The sequence below is a fragment of the Narcine bancroftii genome, chromosome 4, assembly GCF_036971445.1.
Source record: "Narcine bancroftii isolate sNarBan1 chromosome 4, sNarBan1.hap1, whole genome shotgun sequence".
Classification (NCBI taxonomy): domain Eukaryota; kingdom Metazoa; phylum Chordata; class Chondrichthyes; order Torpediniformes; family Narcinidae; genus Narcine; species Narcine bancroftii.
Window position 1 is genome coordinate 128089213 of NC_091472.1, and position 16607 is coordinate 128105819.

The 16607-nt window shown below is 38.5% G+C and overlaps 1 protein-coding gene across 9 annotated transcripts in view; it reads right to left on the reverse strand.

The window, feature by feature from the left end:
* The window catches only part of LOC138761137 (probable E3 ubiquitin-protein ligase HECTD4), a 322279-nt gene that overhangs the window by 216539 nt on the left and 89133 nt on the right, over positions 1 to 16607 (reverse strand). For 7 of the 9 annotated variants that reach the window (XM_069932806.1, XM_069932801.1, XM_069932804.1 and 4 more), the window contains exon 9: positions 1961 to 2122. In XM_069932806.1, the coding sequence (XP_069788907.1) occupies positions 1961 to 2122 (162 nt within the window). The remainder of the gene's footprint in view (positions 1 to 1960; positions 2123 to 16607) is intronic. The other 2 variants (XM_069932802.1, XM_069932800.1) reach the window with 1 other exon arrangement.

Sequence of the window (16607 nt, forward strand, 5' to 3'; positions counted from 1 at the left end):
TAGACCTTCAAATCTCCCTTCATTACATTCTTTAAGCAATTTCCTTCATGTATACCGATGAAAAGTATTAATTTAGGACATTTTTACCTTCTGGTTCTACATTGCCACCAATGGGCTCTATTTTTTTTCTTGGTCATTCCTTAATACAGTTACAGAACACCTTCAGATTTACCTTAATACTATCTACCAGTTATTTTTTTATGACCTCTTCTCACTTTCCTAATTTTCCTTTCAAATGTCCTTCTACATTTCTCATGCACATGATAGGCTTCCCTCGTCATTAGTTTCCACAAGCCTGTCACATGCTTCGTTTTATCCCTTTATCTAACCTGCACTGTCCCTCAATTTTCAATTTGTTATTCCTGGCTTTTTACCCTGTCAAGAACTTCCAAGTAGATAGGCTCAATCTACCTTTGCCAGCCTCTTCCTCGTGTAAATTAAATTGGATCTTTAGCACGTGTATGACTGGTCCATCTCTATTTCTTTCCAAACCATTCTAAAATATACAGTTATTGTCACCATCTCCAATCTCTCCCCCTCCCAATTGACACTCTCTCAACTATGCCCAAGATAAAGGTTCTTTCTTGTTACTCTATCGACATGGTGCATCAGAATCTCTCCTAGATACATCTCAAAAATTTGAGTACTTAACACTAAAGCAATCCCAGTTAATATTTGGGAAATAGAAACCACCGTCATTTTTATTGCATCTCTTTGACATAACGCCATATATTTGTTAGTGGTATCTCCTGCTGACTATTGGGAAGTGTGTTACATGCCCCCAATAAAGTAACAACAGTTTTTTTGTTTCTAACCTCCACCCACATGGCCTGATTTGCGGAGCCTTATAGGAGATCCTTCCTCGATACTGAAATAATGTAATCTTTGACTGAGTGCACTAAAACTATTTCCTCCCATTTGACACCCTTCTGTTTTGCCTGAACATTTTACACTCTAGGAACATTGACAATTCTTCCCCATGTCCCACCCCACAGATGCTGCTCAACCTGCTAAGTTCCTCCAGCAGGGTGTTTATCGTTCCAGATTCCAGCATCTGTAATCTCTTCTATTTCTTTAACATATTTTTTAAACCACTATAAAAACAAAATACTTTGGATTCTGAAAACATAAAATGAAAAATGAAAATGCTGAACATTATCAGATCTTAAGACAACATATTTGAAATGAGAAAAAGAAATTCCTGATCAATGTCAGTTCAGAAGAAAGAACAAAAGGAAATGGGATGGGATGGAAGGAAAAAATGTGAAGATAGAAAAAAAAATGGAGTATATCAAGAGTTTTCCATGTGAATAGCAAATTCATTACTGATGGCCACTGCCCAAGAAAATGAGAACAGTGATTACCATCTGAAATTATTGAATGTAATATCAAGTCCAGAAAACTGAAGTCTTTTCTTAAAAGATGAAATGTGATCAATGAGCTCTTGCAAAAGTGTAGCAGGTCAAGTCAAACTCTATGTGGGAGCATTAAAATAATTAAGGACGCCACCAACTTTTCCCGGTTTTGATGAAAGGTCATCTTTCCATATGACCTGCTATTTCAAGAATTTTCCATCAATCTGCTACTCAGCTGAAATTGATTGTTTTAAAATAGATAATACAATTTATCTAAGTGCTGGACACGAATACATTTGCTACAAGAAAATGATTGATTTGAACTGAACACAAGAACACAAATACACAACCTCTCCCAATATACTTTGGCAATATCACAAGATAACTTTTAGTTGAACCATGAAAAAGCGTTGACAAATTTGTATCGTTATGGCACGAGTAGCAGGAATTTGAAGACTTACATAAGCAGCAAAGTATTTTGGTGCATCACAATCTATCACATTTTTAAAAATACAGTATTGATACCATGACTACACCACATTTACATATAATAGCTTGCAACATGAGTTTGAGGTACCAGTAATTTTTAATGTCCTGTGATTTACCTTTTAAAGAGGACAATCCACTTGAACCACCAAATAAAGAGCGTGTTGCAGAACTTCCAGATCCTCCTGGTGGTGCAGTAAGCATAACCAAATATGTCCCACAAGTATACATAGGCGTCTTCCTTAAGGTTTTCAAAGGTAAGCCACAGCTTGTATTTGCTGCTAAAATGTTAAGGGGAAAAAAAAATGTTTGCATATCCTTGATTCATAAGAAATTCATTAACAATGATTCAATTGTGATTCCATAAATTCCAAAAAAGGGAAATTAGATGACAAAGTGATTTTCATCAGTTAACAGTCAAGATTAAATTAAATTAACCAAATTCAAAAAAATGTGTACAAAGTGCTTAAATGATTTAAGCAAAAAGCACCTATTTAATCCAAATGACTAAAATTAGCATGAAACTAAGGCCTATGCAGATCTGTTAGTCTAATTCAAAATATTACACCAACATAAACTTCTGATAAAATCCAGGCTAGGGAATCAGTGATTCATGACTATTCAAAGTGCAGAAGGGATGTTTGTATAGTATTAAGAACATCAAGATGGTGTTTTGGATACCTTAATAGGCCAGAACTGGAGTATTGCCCAGTTGTGATCATCATGCATTATAAAGACAATGAAGCCCACAGAAAGGGTTAGAAGGGATGTATTACAGTGGTTCCAGAGATGAGGGCTTTCAGTAGCAAGGTTAGACTTGGAAAGCCTGTTACTTTTCTCTTGGAACAAAGAAGATCAATACAGAATTCGACAGGAATGTACAGGAGTAAATAAAAAGATGCAATTTCCATTAGCAGAGGTTTGACAACCAGAGAGCACAGATTTAAAAGGATGGGCAAGATATATGGTGATGTGTGGAAATATCTTTTAAAGACAGCACATTGTTCACGTGGAAGTCCCCATGTGCAAAGGTGATGAAAACAAAGTCAATCAGGACTTTCAAAAGGGAACCACGTGGACACTGAAAAAAATTCATTTGCAGGACCATGGAGAAAAAGCAGAGGAGGTTAACTGAAGATATTGCTCAATGACATGGATTGAGCTTACTTGGACAAAAAGATGTGTAATATTTCATGATTTTATGAAACCAGCTAAAACAGCTTAAAATTTTCATTCAAAACATAATATTGCTGAAAAACCAGACAAGAAGTCAGAATTTTTACAAAGTCAAAGCATTGTGGTACAGCTAAACAGCTTTCAAACCAAAAACTGATCATGGCATTTACAATCGGGTACACAACCTTATTTGGAATTCTGCCTTCGATTACAGACAAGGCAAGAACTCTTCATGAATGTCAAATTAATTGAAGCATTACATATGTATGAATCAATGACTGCCATTCTTTTTTTTTAAAAATACAGAACCATACTTGATGCATAAGAATTATATAGCACAGAAGCAAACCTTTTGTCCCACTGTGTCCAGATCAGAGATTATATCTGCAATTGGAAAGTCAGCTCTTTTTCCTTCCTGTTGGGCATGAACTTTTGGGTAATCATTTGGCAAACTGACAGAATTTGTAAAAATGGCTTTAATTCCACTTCATCAGGTGTCAACCTCACTTCTCAATTATCATCTTCACTGGAGAGAAGGAATGTTCACTGATGATTGAACTATGATCAGTACCATTTGCAGCCCCTCAGATAATGAGATTGTCCACAACCAAATTGAGCAAGACTTGGGCAATGTCCAGGCCCAAGATGATAGGTGACATGTAACATTCACATTACACAAGTGCCAGGTAATGCCCAACAAGAGAAAATCCAACTATAAATCATTCAATGACATCACTGTATTTCTTTCCCACCACACCCCCCTCCCCCTCCCACAACCCCATTACCAATATCCTGAGACTTACCATTGACCAGAAACTGAACTGGAGGAGTCACATATGCAATAAAGTTACAAGAGCAGGTTAGAGGCTCAGAATCCTGCAGCAAACATCTCATCTCCTCACTCCCCAAAGACTGTTCAAGGTCCACCACCAACCAGGCTCAAATATGGACTGTGATGGAATACTCTCTACTTGCCCAAATGAGAGCAGCTTCAACAACACTCAAGCTGAATAACATAAAGGACATAACACCTCATCCAATTAAAAAAATTGCATTCAATTCTATTAGTTTTCCCAATAAATCGCCTTACAGATCCCTTTGTAAGATTTCAACATCAGATCTGTTTGGAACAGGTCACTTTTCTCCTTTATAGTTCTAATGTAGTATATTAGTAGTAGTTCACAAGGATGGACCAAAATTGCAGGCACAATATTTTTTTACATTTAGCCTGTATTGTCCATATAAGTCCAAAAAAAATCTAAGGTAGCTCCACTCTTCAGCTTTCTTTCCACAGTGCTGAAATTATTTTCTTTTTGATAATTATCCAGCTTCTTTCAACTTGCCTCCTATATTAATTCCACATTCCAGATCCAAGCATTTGCATTAAAATGTTTTCCTCATGTCACTTTCGGTTCTTTGATTAATTGTTTCATTCCATCAAGACATCTCCCCACATGAACAACACTTTTTTTTAAACTAGTATATCCATACTCTTCAAGATTTTAAATGTCTGTGTCAAATGATTTTTTAAATGTCTTTGATGAAAACAAATTTTGCTTCTCTAGTTTACCCAAATCTCACCAATCCTGGAATCACTTTAGTAAAACATTCAGTTTGCTTTCTTAAACTTTTGTATCTTTCTTAAAATGTACAAGCCTAAAATGGATAATGTTCACATTAAGATCACATAAAGATCAATCACAACTTCCTTGTTTTTGTAATCTAAACCTTGATTTATAAAGTCCAAGATCACATATGCTTTTAATTCCTTTTTTTTAAAAAAAAAACTTGTCCTGTCACTTTCCATATACTTTGTATTAAACTCACCAATTCACATTCTTACCCATATTGCTTCTCTCACTCTTCCTACCAAAATGGAACATTTTATTTATGAGTTGTTCGCTCATTCCACTGGCCTGTTCTCATCGGTTTAAATAAAACTCAACAGGTCACGCATCATCCATCAGAAGCAAAAGGCCCATTTTCTCCAGATTCTTGACAAAGGGTTCAGGTCCAAAACATTGATCGTCTTTTCCCTCCAATGGATGCACGACTGCTGAGTTTCTCCAGCACTTTTGCATATTACACTCAACACCAGCATCAGCATATTCTTTTGATCAGCTCGCATTAGTTTAAAATCTATTACAATTCATTTCATATATTCACTATGCTCTCATGATGTCATTTGCAAACTCAGCAAATAGTGGCTTTTAATTATAAGCCATGAATGTATATTAAGAAAAGCAATGGTACTAGTACCATCCCCCAAAGAATTTCACTGCACACTTAACACCACCACAAAACCACCTCTCACCACTTTGCCAATTTTCTACCCATGGAGCTGCAACTCATTATTGCAGAGGTTTAATTCTTGATGAAAAACCTATTAAGTGCCACTTAATGAAATGTCTTTTGGAAGTCCACAATTACAGTATCAACTGCATTTCACTCATCAATCTTACCTACCAATTGATCCAAATAAAATCATGCAATTGTCTTTGAATAAATTCATACTTGCTTTCACTGATCTATCCACGCTTGCCCTGGACTAACTGTTTTGCCTCCGATTATTTCTAAAAATAAATCCCCATCACCCAAGCTAAACTGATTGATCAGTAGTCAATCTGAATTTCTTTCGAACATCTTCAGAAATTAAGATTTGTGACATAAAATACTCAATAAAATCCAAGTCATAACTGAAATGAGAAAATGTTAGCAATCAACACATGCAAATACTATAAAGCACCCAAAGCTGATCATTATAAGCTGCATGGCCTAATGACAGTAAAAGCAAACATTCAAGTTTCTTCCAATGCACAGCTACACTTGTTTAAAAATGTTGCAGTGAAACTAGAAAAATCTTCCGTGTACAAGTTCAACAGCTGCAGAAAGCACATGACTATCTTTCCCCTCACTTTTCAATTGATAAATAAAATTCTAATGTGGAACACTCAGTATTTTTGTTTTGCAACAAATATTGTTCTGTCAAAACAACGTTTCCAAAATACCTGGTTCCATTCTGTTCCATTAATATTAAAAATATATACTTTGGTCATAGCCAGGAATTTTGAGGCCCAATGTCAACAACTTCAATGTTAAGTAGAGAACAAGCAAAATTATTGTAATGCTTCCATCTATTCTGTTCATTTTGGCTCAATCTAAGTTCAAAACATAATCATCATTAATGTTACTTTGTAGTGGCCCTCGAACCGACTCGTGACCTGGCATACAAAATGGCCAGCGAATGCTGAGATGGCGAGGGCCCTGCAGGGACCAATGGCCATCATCCTGCGTGATCTTCCGCATGGCAGGAAACAGCGTGCAATGGCAGGAACACAGGCCAGTTGGAGGCCGGTGGTGCAATGATGTCACTCCTGTCATCAGAGGTGGAGTGAATATAACAGAACTGGAAGAACAATAAATCAATCTTCGACCTCGACTCAACTGTGTGTGTCATTCTCATTCCACACTTTGCATACCATGCACATGACATTGGTGACCCCAAAAGGCAGTTGAGCTCGAAGATGACGGACCAAGCAGCCCTCCATGCAGTCTCACTAAAGCTGCCAATGTTCTGGGTGTTGCAGCCACACGTGCGATTCAAACAGTTGGAGGCCTAGTTCCACCTTTGACCGATCGGCACTGCTGAAACCCATTACTACTATGTCGTGAGCTCATTTGACCAGGACACGGCAGCAAGGATCGTCGATTTCCTACGCCAGCCACCGGAATAAAGAAATACAGTGCCCTCAAAATGCTACTAACCCGCACTTTAAGGCTATCACAACACAACCGTGCCGCCCATCTGTTGCACTTGGACAGTTTAGGGGACAGAGCCCCATCCACCCTCACGAGCAAGATGTTTGCACTCGCCGAGGAGCACAAGACTTCCCTGCTCTTTGAGTAGCTTTTCCTGGAACAGCTGCCTGAAAATATCTGACTCTTGCTCGCAGACAAGGACTTCAGCAACCCGAGGAAAGTTGCAGCCCAGGCAGATGTGCACTGAAGAACAAAGAAGTAAAACAGCACCTCGGTGGAACAGATTGCCAAGCCCCACTCCCAGCTGGCAACAAGGCCACAGCAGACGGAGAGGCAAGTGGATCCCCCTACCTAGCCATATTGTTATTACAATAAATGATGGGGTGCAGGGGCCCATCGATGCTGCCCACCCTGCGCAGTTCCAGGAAATGCCAAAGGTGGCAGAGTCCTCCATGTGTGGAGCTCTCCATTGCGAAAGCAGTTTCTTGTGGACACCAGTGCTGAAATAATTGTCCTTCCACTCACGGCCTACGACACCTGGAACCCCAAGACGGGCCCGGCACTGAAGGCAGTGAGCAGCACCTCTATATGAACTTATAGCACCCACACCATCCCCCTATGATTCGCTGGCCACAAATTCAATTGAACTTTTACTGTTTCGGTAGTGGCCCAACAACTCCTGGGAGCCGATTTCCTGTAACCTGCAAATAGACTTGAAAGGGCAGCGTTTGGTTCATGCCAAAACTTTTTAAACAATGCCCCTGGGGGAAGCCAAACTACTGGCTCCTACCTTGACACCGTCACACTGTCCGACAACACCCACACACATCCTGGCAGAGTTCCCCACTATCGTGGCGCCAAAATTCTATTCCTCAGAACTAAAGCACGGAGGAAAGAACCACATCCTCACAGGAGGCCCCCCCCCCCCACTCCACGCTAGGGCGTGCTGCCTTCATCCCAAAATAACTGGCCTCACCAAAGAGGAATTTAAGAAAATGGAGAAGTTAGGGATAGTGTGGAGGTTGGACAGCCCCTAGGCCTCCCCCAGTATATGATCCCAAAGGCAGCAGGAAGATGGAGGCCATGTGATGATTATCGACACCTCAACAAAGCCACCACACTGGACAGATACCCCGTGCCCCACATCCAAGACTTTACCGCCAACTTACAAGGGGCACGGGTGTTTTCAAAAGTCGATTTAATCAGGGGTTATCATTAAATCCCAGTGCACCCCAAGGACATACCAAAAACTACAATAGTCACCCCCTTCGGCCTGTTTGAATTCACGTGGATGCCCTTCGGACTTAAGAACGCTGCTCAGACTTATAAGCAGCTGATGGACGCAGTGGGCTGGGGTCTCCCATTCGCATTCATCTACATGGACGATATCCTTCTTGCCAGCTGCAACCATTCAGAGCACACAGTCCACTTCAGACAACTATTCACCCGCCTGCTCGAGTTCGGGCTGGTCATCGGGCGGGACACAATCGACTTCCTGCGGCATCGTATTGACAGGTATGGGGTGAAACCACTGCCTGAGAAGGTGGAAACTGTTCGGTGGTTCACGAAACTTTGCACCATGAAGGGGCTGCAGTTCACTGGTATGATTGTAGTGGAACTATGGCAGCACTACAACTCGCAGAAGGCATCGAACTGGCTTTGTGATGTAAGTGTGTGATGATGTCAACATGTGTTGGGCGCATGATTTGGGTTTTTAAAAGATTGTGCACATTCTGAACAGTAAATCCACTTGATTCACTGAAGAAACCCCGTGTGTGCTTATTTTATCATGTCAGAATGAATGCCGGATGATATTCAGCTCTTGTTATCCCAGTGTTCATTTGAAGATCCAAGAGCTGTAGCAACAGAAGCAGACATTTTATGGCTGGCTAAAAAGGACAGCAAGGAAAGACAAGCCTGCACAACTAGCCCCTCCACTCGTGGTCCCACGTCACATTCTAGTGCTCTTAATACAGCACTACCCACAAACCAACAACACCCCAAAATGGGCAAGCAGCCTTTGGACACCTTGTCTTGGAGTTATCATCACAGACGTTGGAGAGTAAATGCCCATAAATGCCTTCCACAATGCTCATTTGCAGGGAACGCTCAGGCCAACTGCCAGTAAGGGCTGCAGTGGTTGGAGAAAAACCTGCAAGCCTATTGTACGTATGGGACCAACTGTCCCAGTGAAAATTTCGGTGGACATGGGTTCAGAAGTTGGTGTATTTTCACCCACCGGTTTTGACTCACGCCATCCTACCCCGGACCTGCAACTATGAGCAGTTAACAGTTCCAACATTCCCACCTAGCCATAATTTATAGATCCGACACCCCCTGGTAATCCTCATTACACATGGTCCAAAACACAATGGAGGATGGCGACCATGTGGAGATTACAGGTGGCTTAACGTCGCCACCATTCCAGATCATTACCCAATACCGCATATTCAGGATTTCTCGGAAAGTTTGCATGGAACAAAAATCTTCTCCAAAATAGACGATGCGTGGCTATCACCAAGTACCGGTAGAGTCAGAAGACATTCCAAAAACAACAATAATTACCCCGTTTGGGTTGTTCAAATTTTTAAGAATGCCATTTGGATTAAAGAATGCCGCTAAATCATTTCAACAGGTGATGGACGCTTTAAGACGCTTTAAGATCAATGTTTTAATTTACCTCAATGACATTTTAGTGGCCAGTAGGGCCAACGAGGAACATTTGGAACATCTTCGAACACTTTTTTAAATTCACCTTCAAGAATTTGGACTGACAGAGTCACATGATGGAGTAGTAGCTGGTCGGGAAAACCAGCCCTCTCCAGGAAAAAAGGAAAAAAGTTAGGAAAAAGCAAAGCATAACAAAAATAAAATACAAGAAATAGAAGATAGATACAGAGAATAGAAAGAAGATGGCTTCCAAGAAGTAGAAAGTAAAAACAACTGGGAAAAAAGTAGAAAAGTCACCGAAGAAGAAAGAAGGCCTTACCTGCACGAAGGAACAGGACGCTGTGGTGGCGAGGAGCAGCCAACCCTCGAGGTCAGTGCCTGCCCTGTGGAATCGCGACCCACCAGCTGGTCGGTGCACTACAAAAATTGCTCTCGGAGCCAAACAAAAGTGCGCAACTGGGGGGCTCAGCAGAGGAGCGGTCTGTCACAGAGCGGACAGCTGAGGGGCACCCGACACGAGGGCTCTCAGCTAGAGAACGAAGAAGACAGCAGAAGAGGGAGTGATGAAATAGACATGGGAGATAGACGGAGGGATGACCGACAAGAAGACCAACGACAGGAAGCACAACAGACGAGCAGCCCAGGAGGGAAAAACCAGCAACAAGACAACCAGCAAGAAGAGGCCCGACAAAGAGATACAAGCAGCTCATCAGGAAAAACAGAAGAGACACAGACACAAAGAAGAGAAGAAGACACAAGCACAGATACAGACACCGAAGAAGAGGAAGACCAAGATCTTCACAGAGAAAAAGGTAAAACTGATGGACAAAGAGAAATAAAAGGTAAAACTGATGAACAGAATATAGATAAAGTCTTTTTTGAAGAACAAATGAGGTCACTAAAAGAATGGTTGTCATTAGAGTTTAATGCAATTAAAAGGAAAATGAAAAGAACAGAAGGTAAAATGCAAAGGTTAGAACTGGTAATGACAGAAATAGGGAAAAGAGTAAAGAATGTGGAAGAGCAGGAAACGGCTGTAGAAATGGAAGTAAATGACAAGAGAAAAATTGGAAGAAAGTGACAAAAAAATTAAAGAGACACAAGAGTTGTTAGCTCAGAAAATTGATATGTTGGAAAATTATAGTAGGCGAAACAACATAAAAATAGTGGGCCTGAAGGAGAGTGAAAAAGGGACAGACATGAAGGAATTTATAAAAGGATGGATCCCAAAGGTCCTCGGAATGACAGAAATGCAGGAAGAAATGGAAATAGAAAGGGCACACAGAGCATTAGCTCCAAAATCACAGGTACATCAAAAACCAAGATCCATCTTAGTAAAATTTTTGAGATACACAAGAGAAAATATACTGGAATGGGCAAGGAATTAAATCTGTCATTTAAGAGAAGGTTGGATATGTAAATGGAGGTGAGGGGGTTGGAGGGGTATTGGCGGAGAGTGCTTTGTAAATGGTTGTTAATGGTTAATAAACCATTGGAAAACAAGGGTCAAAAAATATTTTTGTATCCAGACATAAGTTTTGAACTATTAAAGAGGAGGAAGGAGTTTAATACAGCAAAATCGACTTTATGGAAAAAAGGTTACAAATTCATATCAAGACATCCAGCCGTGCTTAATATATTTATATTGAGGGAGCAAAACAGACTGTTCTCGGATCCAGAGAAAGCGCAAGAATTCGTAGAACGTTTTCAGGACAGAAGAGACGAAGAGATGTAACAAGAATGAAGAACGGTGATAAAATATATACAAAGATGTAAAAACAATGTATATGTAAAGAACTAAAGAGGGAAAAGAGAAGGGAAGGAAGGGAGTAAGGGGAGGAAAGAAGAGAGAGAGCTTTGTTATATGTGTTAAAGAAAGTGTTTTCTGGAGAGGGCTGGGTAGAGGGGGAATAACCGTCACTGCAAAATCAGTTGACGCTGCGAACAATATCGCAATCCAAATGAAAATGGGAGTTGTGGTTGCCTGGCAAGGGATATGGGGCAACTCGGTGGGGGGGGGGGGGGAAAGCTTTTGAGGTGAAGGTATTAGTGGAAGTGGGAACTGCAGGGGTACTTTATGTCTTAAATGTGTTGTCGTACATTAAGTGTAATAAGAGAAAACTAAGAAATGAAAATGGGGAAAAGGAGGATGGAGGTGGTAAAGAGGTGGAAAAGAGGTGTATCCAAGATATAAGATGGCCAAGTTGAACTATATGACTATAAACATTAATGGAATACATAACCAAATTAAAAGGAAGAGGCTACTAAATTTATTGAAAAAGGAAAAATTAGATATAGCATTTGTGCAGGAAATGCATCCAACTGAAGCGGAACATAACAAACTAAAGAGAGACTGGGTAGGACACGTAACGGCAGCATCTTATAACTCAAAAGTTAGAGGTGTGGCCATACTAGTTAACAAAAATGTACCAATCAAAATAGAGGAGGAAATAATAGATCCGGCAGGGAGGTATGCAATGATAAAGTGTCAGATATACTCAAAATTTTGGAATTTGCTCAACATATATACGCATAACGAGGAGGATCAAAAGTTTATGCAGGATATTTTTTTTTGAAGATTGCAGACACACAAGGAAGTATATTGATAGGAGGGGATTTTAACCTTAATTTGGACCCAATGTTGGATAAAACTGGACAAAAGACAAGTAAAAAATAAAGTAGCCAAATTTATTGTTAAATCAATACAGGAAATGAAACTTATGGATATATGGAGGAGGAAACACCCAAGAGAGAAGGAATTTTCATATTATTTGAGTAGGCACAAAACTTACTCAAGCATTGATATGTTTTTGTTGTCAGCCCATATTCAAGGGAGAGTTAGAAAAATTGAGTATAAAGCTAAACTATTATCAGATCATTCACCCCTATTATTAGCAATAGAACTGGAGGACATCCCACCAAGAACATAAAGATGGAAGTTAAACTCCATGCTACTTAAAAAACAGGAATTTAGGGAGTTATTTGAACACCAAATTAAAAATTATTTTGAAATAAACACAGGATCAATGAAAGACAAATTTATATTATGGGACGCAATGAAAGCCTTCATTAGAGGGCAGATAATAAGTTATGTGACTAAAATGAAAAAGGATTATAATCGGGAAATAGAGCAGTTGGAAAGGGAGATAGTAAGTACAGAAAAGGAATTAGTAAAAAGGGATGATATAATGAAAAGGAGAGAATTGGTGGACAAAAAAATTAAATATGAAACATTACAAACATACAAGGTGGAGAAGAACTTAATAAAAACAAAGCAAAAGTATTATGAACTGGGAGAAAAAGCATAAAATATTAGCCTGGCAACTTAAAACAGAACAAGCTAATACTGGCATCAAGGAAAAAGGACAAACAAATTACATATAATCCAACAGAGATTAATGAAAATTTTAAGGAATTTTATGAACAATTGTATCAAACTGAGAACGAGGGGAAAGATGATAAATAGAAGAATTTTTAGCTAAAATTAAACTGCCGAAATTGCAAGAAGAGTAACAAAACAAACTAATAAAACCATTTAAAATAGAGGAAGTACAGGATATATTAAAAAAGCTGCCGAACAATAAAACACCACGAGAGGATGGATTTCCAGTAGAATTTTATAAAACATTTAAAGAGTTATTAATTCCTCCTCTCCTGGAAGTAATGAACCAGATAGGTGAAACACAAAACTTGCCAGATTCATGTAAGACAGCAATAATTACAGTAATACCAAAGATGGGGAAGGATCCATTAACACCAGCATCATTATAGACCAATATCTCTACTTAACTCAGACTATAAGGTAATAGCGAAATTATTAGCATACAGATTAACTGATTGTGCACCAAAAATAGTAAAACAAGATCAAACTGGATTTATTAAGAAAAGACGAACAGCGGAAAATATCTGCAAACTTATTAATCTAATCCACGCAGGAAATAAGAAACCAACAGTGGCTGTTGCTCTAGACGCAGAAAAAGCCTTTGACAGAGTGGAGTGAATTACTTATTTAAAATATTACAGAAGTTCAATCTACCAGAAAAATATATAAATTGGATTAAAGCATTGTATAATAAACCATTGGCGAAGGTAAGAGTAAATGGATATGTATTGGGGCACTTTAAATTAAGTAGGTCAACTAGACAGGGATGTCCACTATCCCCCTCATTGTTCGCCTTAGCAATAGAATCTTTGGCAGAACTGATAAGAATAGAAAAATAAAATAAAAGGGATAAAAATAAAGGAGAAGGAGTATAAAATCAGCTTATTTGCAGATGACATCATAGTATACCTAAAAGAACCAGAGGTATCAGTAAAAGAATTACTTAAGAAATTAAAGGAATATGGAGAAATATCGGGGTACAAGATCAATGCAAAAAAAGAAAGTGAAGAGATGCCAATGAGTAACTCAGACTATACAGAATTTTAAAATGAATCACCATTTAAATGGCAAGCACAAGCAATCAGGTTAGATAACAACTTAAGCCACTTGTAAAAATTAAATTATCAGCCACTAATAAAGACATTGCAGGAAGACTTAGAATATTGGAAAGAATTACAGCTAACGTTGATAGGGAGGGTAAACTGCATTGAAATGAACGTGTTCCCAAGGATACAATACTTATTTCAAATGTTACCAATTCCTTTAACAGAAAATTTCTTTAAGGAACTGAAGAGAATAATAAGGAAATTCTTGTGGAAAGGGAGGAATACAAGGGTAGCGTTGGATAAATTAAAAGAGAGGTATAATCAAGGTGGTTTACAGTTACCAAATTTTAGAAATTATTAGAGCCGCACAATTAAGGTATTTATCAAATTTTTACTAGACAAGAGAAAAACCAGATTGGACTAAGATAGAACTAGATAAAATAGGGGAAAAGGTACCGGAACATATACTTTATAAGTGGGATGAAAAGCTGGTGCAATATCAAAACTCACCAGTATCTAATCATTTACTTAATACATGGAAGAAGATCCACTTCGAGAGAAAAAAAAACAAATGATCAAATACCAAAATTACTATTGACGCAAAATCCGCTAATCTCTTTTACAATAAACAACCTTTCCTTTAGAGAATGGGAGAGAAAAGGAATCAAAAGAATAGAAAACTGTTTTTTGGGAAATAATTTATTAACATTTGAACAGTTGAAGTACAAATATGGAATAACTCATGGTACAACGTTTGCATATCATCAATTGAAAGCGTATTTAAAGGATAAATTGGGAAACAGCTTGATTACCTGAAGGAAGCAGCTTTGAATGCATGATTGCAGACACAATGATAATCAAAAGATTTATAACCAACATGTACATTAAGCTGCAAGATAAGGAAAATGAAATAAACTATAAACCTAAGCAGAAGTGAGAAAAGGATCTAAACATAAAGATAAAAAATAAAGTATGGGAAAAGTTATGTTCTGGAACTATGAAGAATACAATAAACACAAGGTTACGCATGATACAGTATAATTGGTTACACAGGGTATATATCACTCCTCAAAAATTAAAAAAATGGGATTCAGCATTATCGGATAGATGTTTTCGCTGTAAGAAGGAAATGGGAACAACACTACATGCAACTTGGGCATGTACAAAAGTAAATACGTTTTGGGAAGAATTAAATCAGATATTAAATAAAATTACAAAAAATAACATACCAAAAAAACCAGAGATATTTCTTTTAAGTAAGATAAGTAGTAGAGAATTAGGCCTCAAATTGGATAAAGTGCAAAAAAAATTCATTATGATAGCCTTAACGATAGCAAAAAAAATGTATAATGTCAACTTGGAAAATGGAAGACAGCATGAGTATACAGCAATGGTACATGGGAATGAATTAATGTATTCCATTGGAAAAAATAACATATAATTAAAAAAATAAAGTCACAATGTTTTAACAAATTTGGGAACCATACATGGAACATATCAGAGAGAGCTTGCCTAAGACCTCCATCCCCTACAATGAGAATGAAAATGTTAAGAAGACAAAACGACTAGATTCAGTGTGTTATAAATAGATGACACATTTTTCTTGTTTATTTTCTTTTGTGGTTTTAGTTTTTAGTTTTATGGTTTTATTGTATTGTTTATGTTGAATATTTATGGGTTTTGGGGGGTGGGTAGAGGGGAGGGAGGGAAAGGGGAAGGGGAATAAAAAGGGAAGAAAAGACCCTGTGTAAATTTAATGAGAAATGTTTGTACATATTTTGGTTGATATGGTTCATAGTGTGAAAAATAAAAAAAATATTAAAAAAAAAAGAATTTGGACTGACAATCAATCCAGATAAATACATTTTTAGACAAAAAACAATTAATTTTTTGGGGAATAGAATTATTCCAGAGGGTGTGACCCCACTACCTTCCAAAATCGAGGCCAATTCCAAATGTTCAAAACCTGCTACGGTTAAAAGGCTACAGAAATTCTTAAGAATGGTGAATTTGTAATCATCGGTTTCTTCCGGGAGCAGCTCAGATCATGAAGCCTCTTTTTTGAATTACTGTCCAGTCATGCAAAAACTATCCATTGGACTGAAAAGGTAAACAACGCCTTCTTGAAGATGAAAGAATTCCTGATTCATGCCACTGAACAGTAAATCCGTTTGATTCACTGAAGAAACGCCTTGTGTGGTTATTTCATCATGTCCACTGTGATTCCAGTGCCCACATGATTAATTGTGTAGTGGCCCACGAACCGAATCGCAACCCGGTTCACAAAATGGCTGGCGAGCGCAGCGATCATGAGAGCCCTGCAGGGACCAACGGCTGTCATCCCGCACGGCGGGAAACCATGGGCAATGGTGGAAATGCTGTGCAGTTGGAGGTCGGCGTTGCGATGACATCTCACTCCTGTCACATCAGTCTTCAACCCCAACTCACTTCTGTGTGTGTGTGTGTGTGTGTGTGTGTGTGTGTGTGTGTGTGTGTGTGTGTGTGTGTGTGTGTGTGTGTGTGTGTGTGTGTGTGTGTGTGTGTGTGTGTGAGAGATTCTTACTCTACACTTCATGTAGCACGCACACTGCAACTTCACCATTTATTTACAACTCTCAGATATCTAAAACTTGATAACAAACAGAAAATCTTATACTCTGTAGAATTGCACAAATAGAAACCTGAATAAGGACTCCCTGAAATGTCCACACTCAGGAATTATACATTAATTTA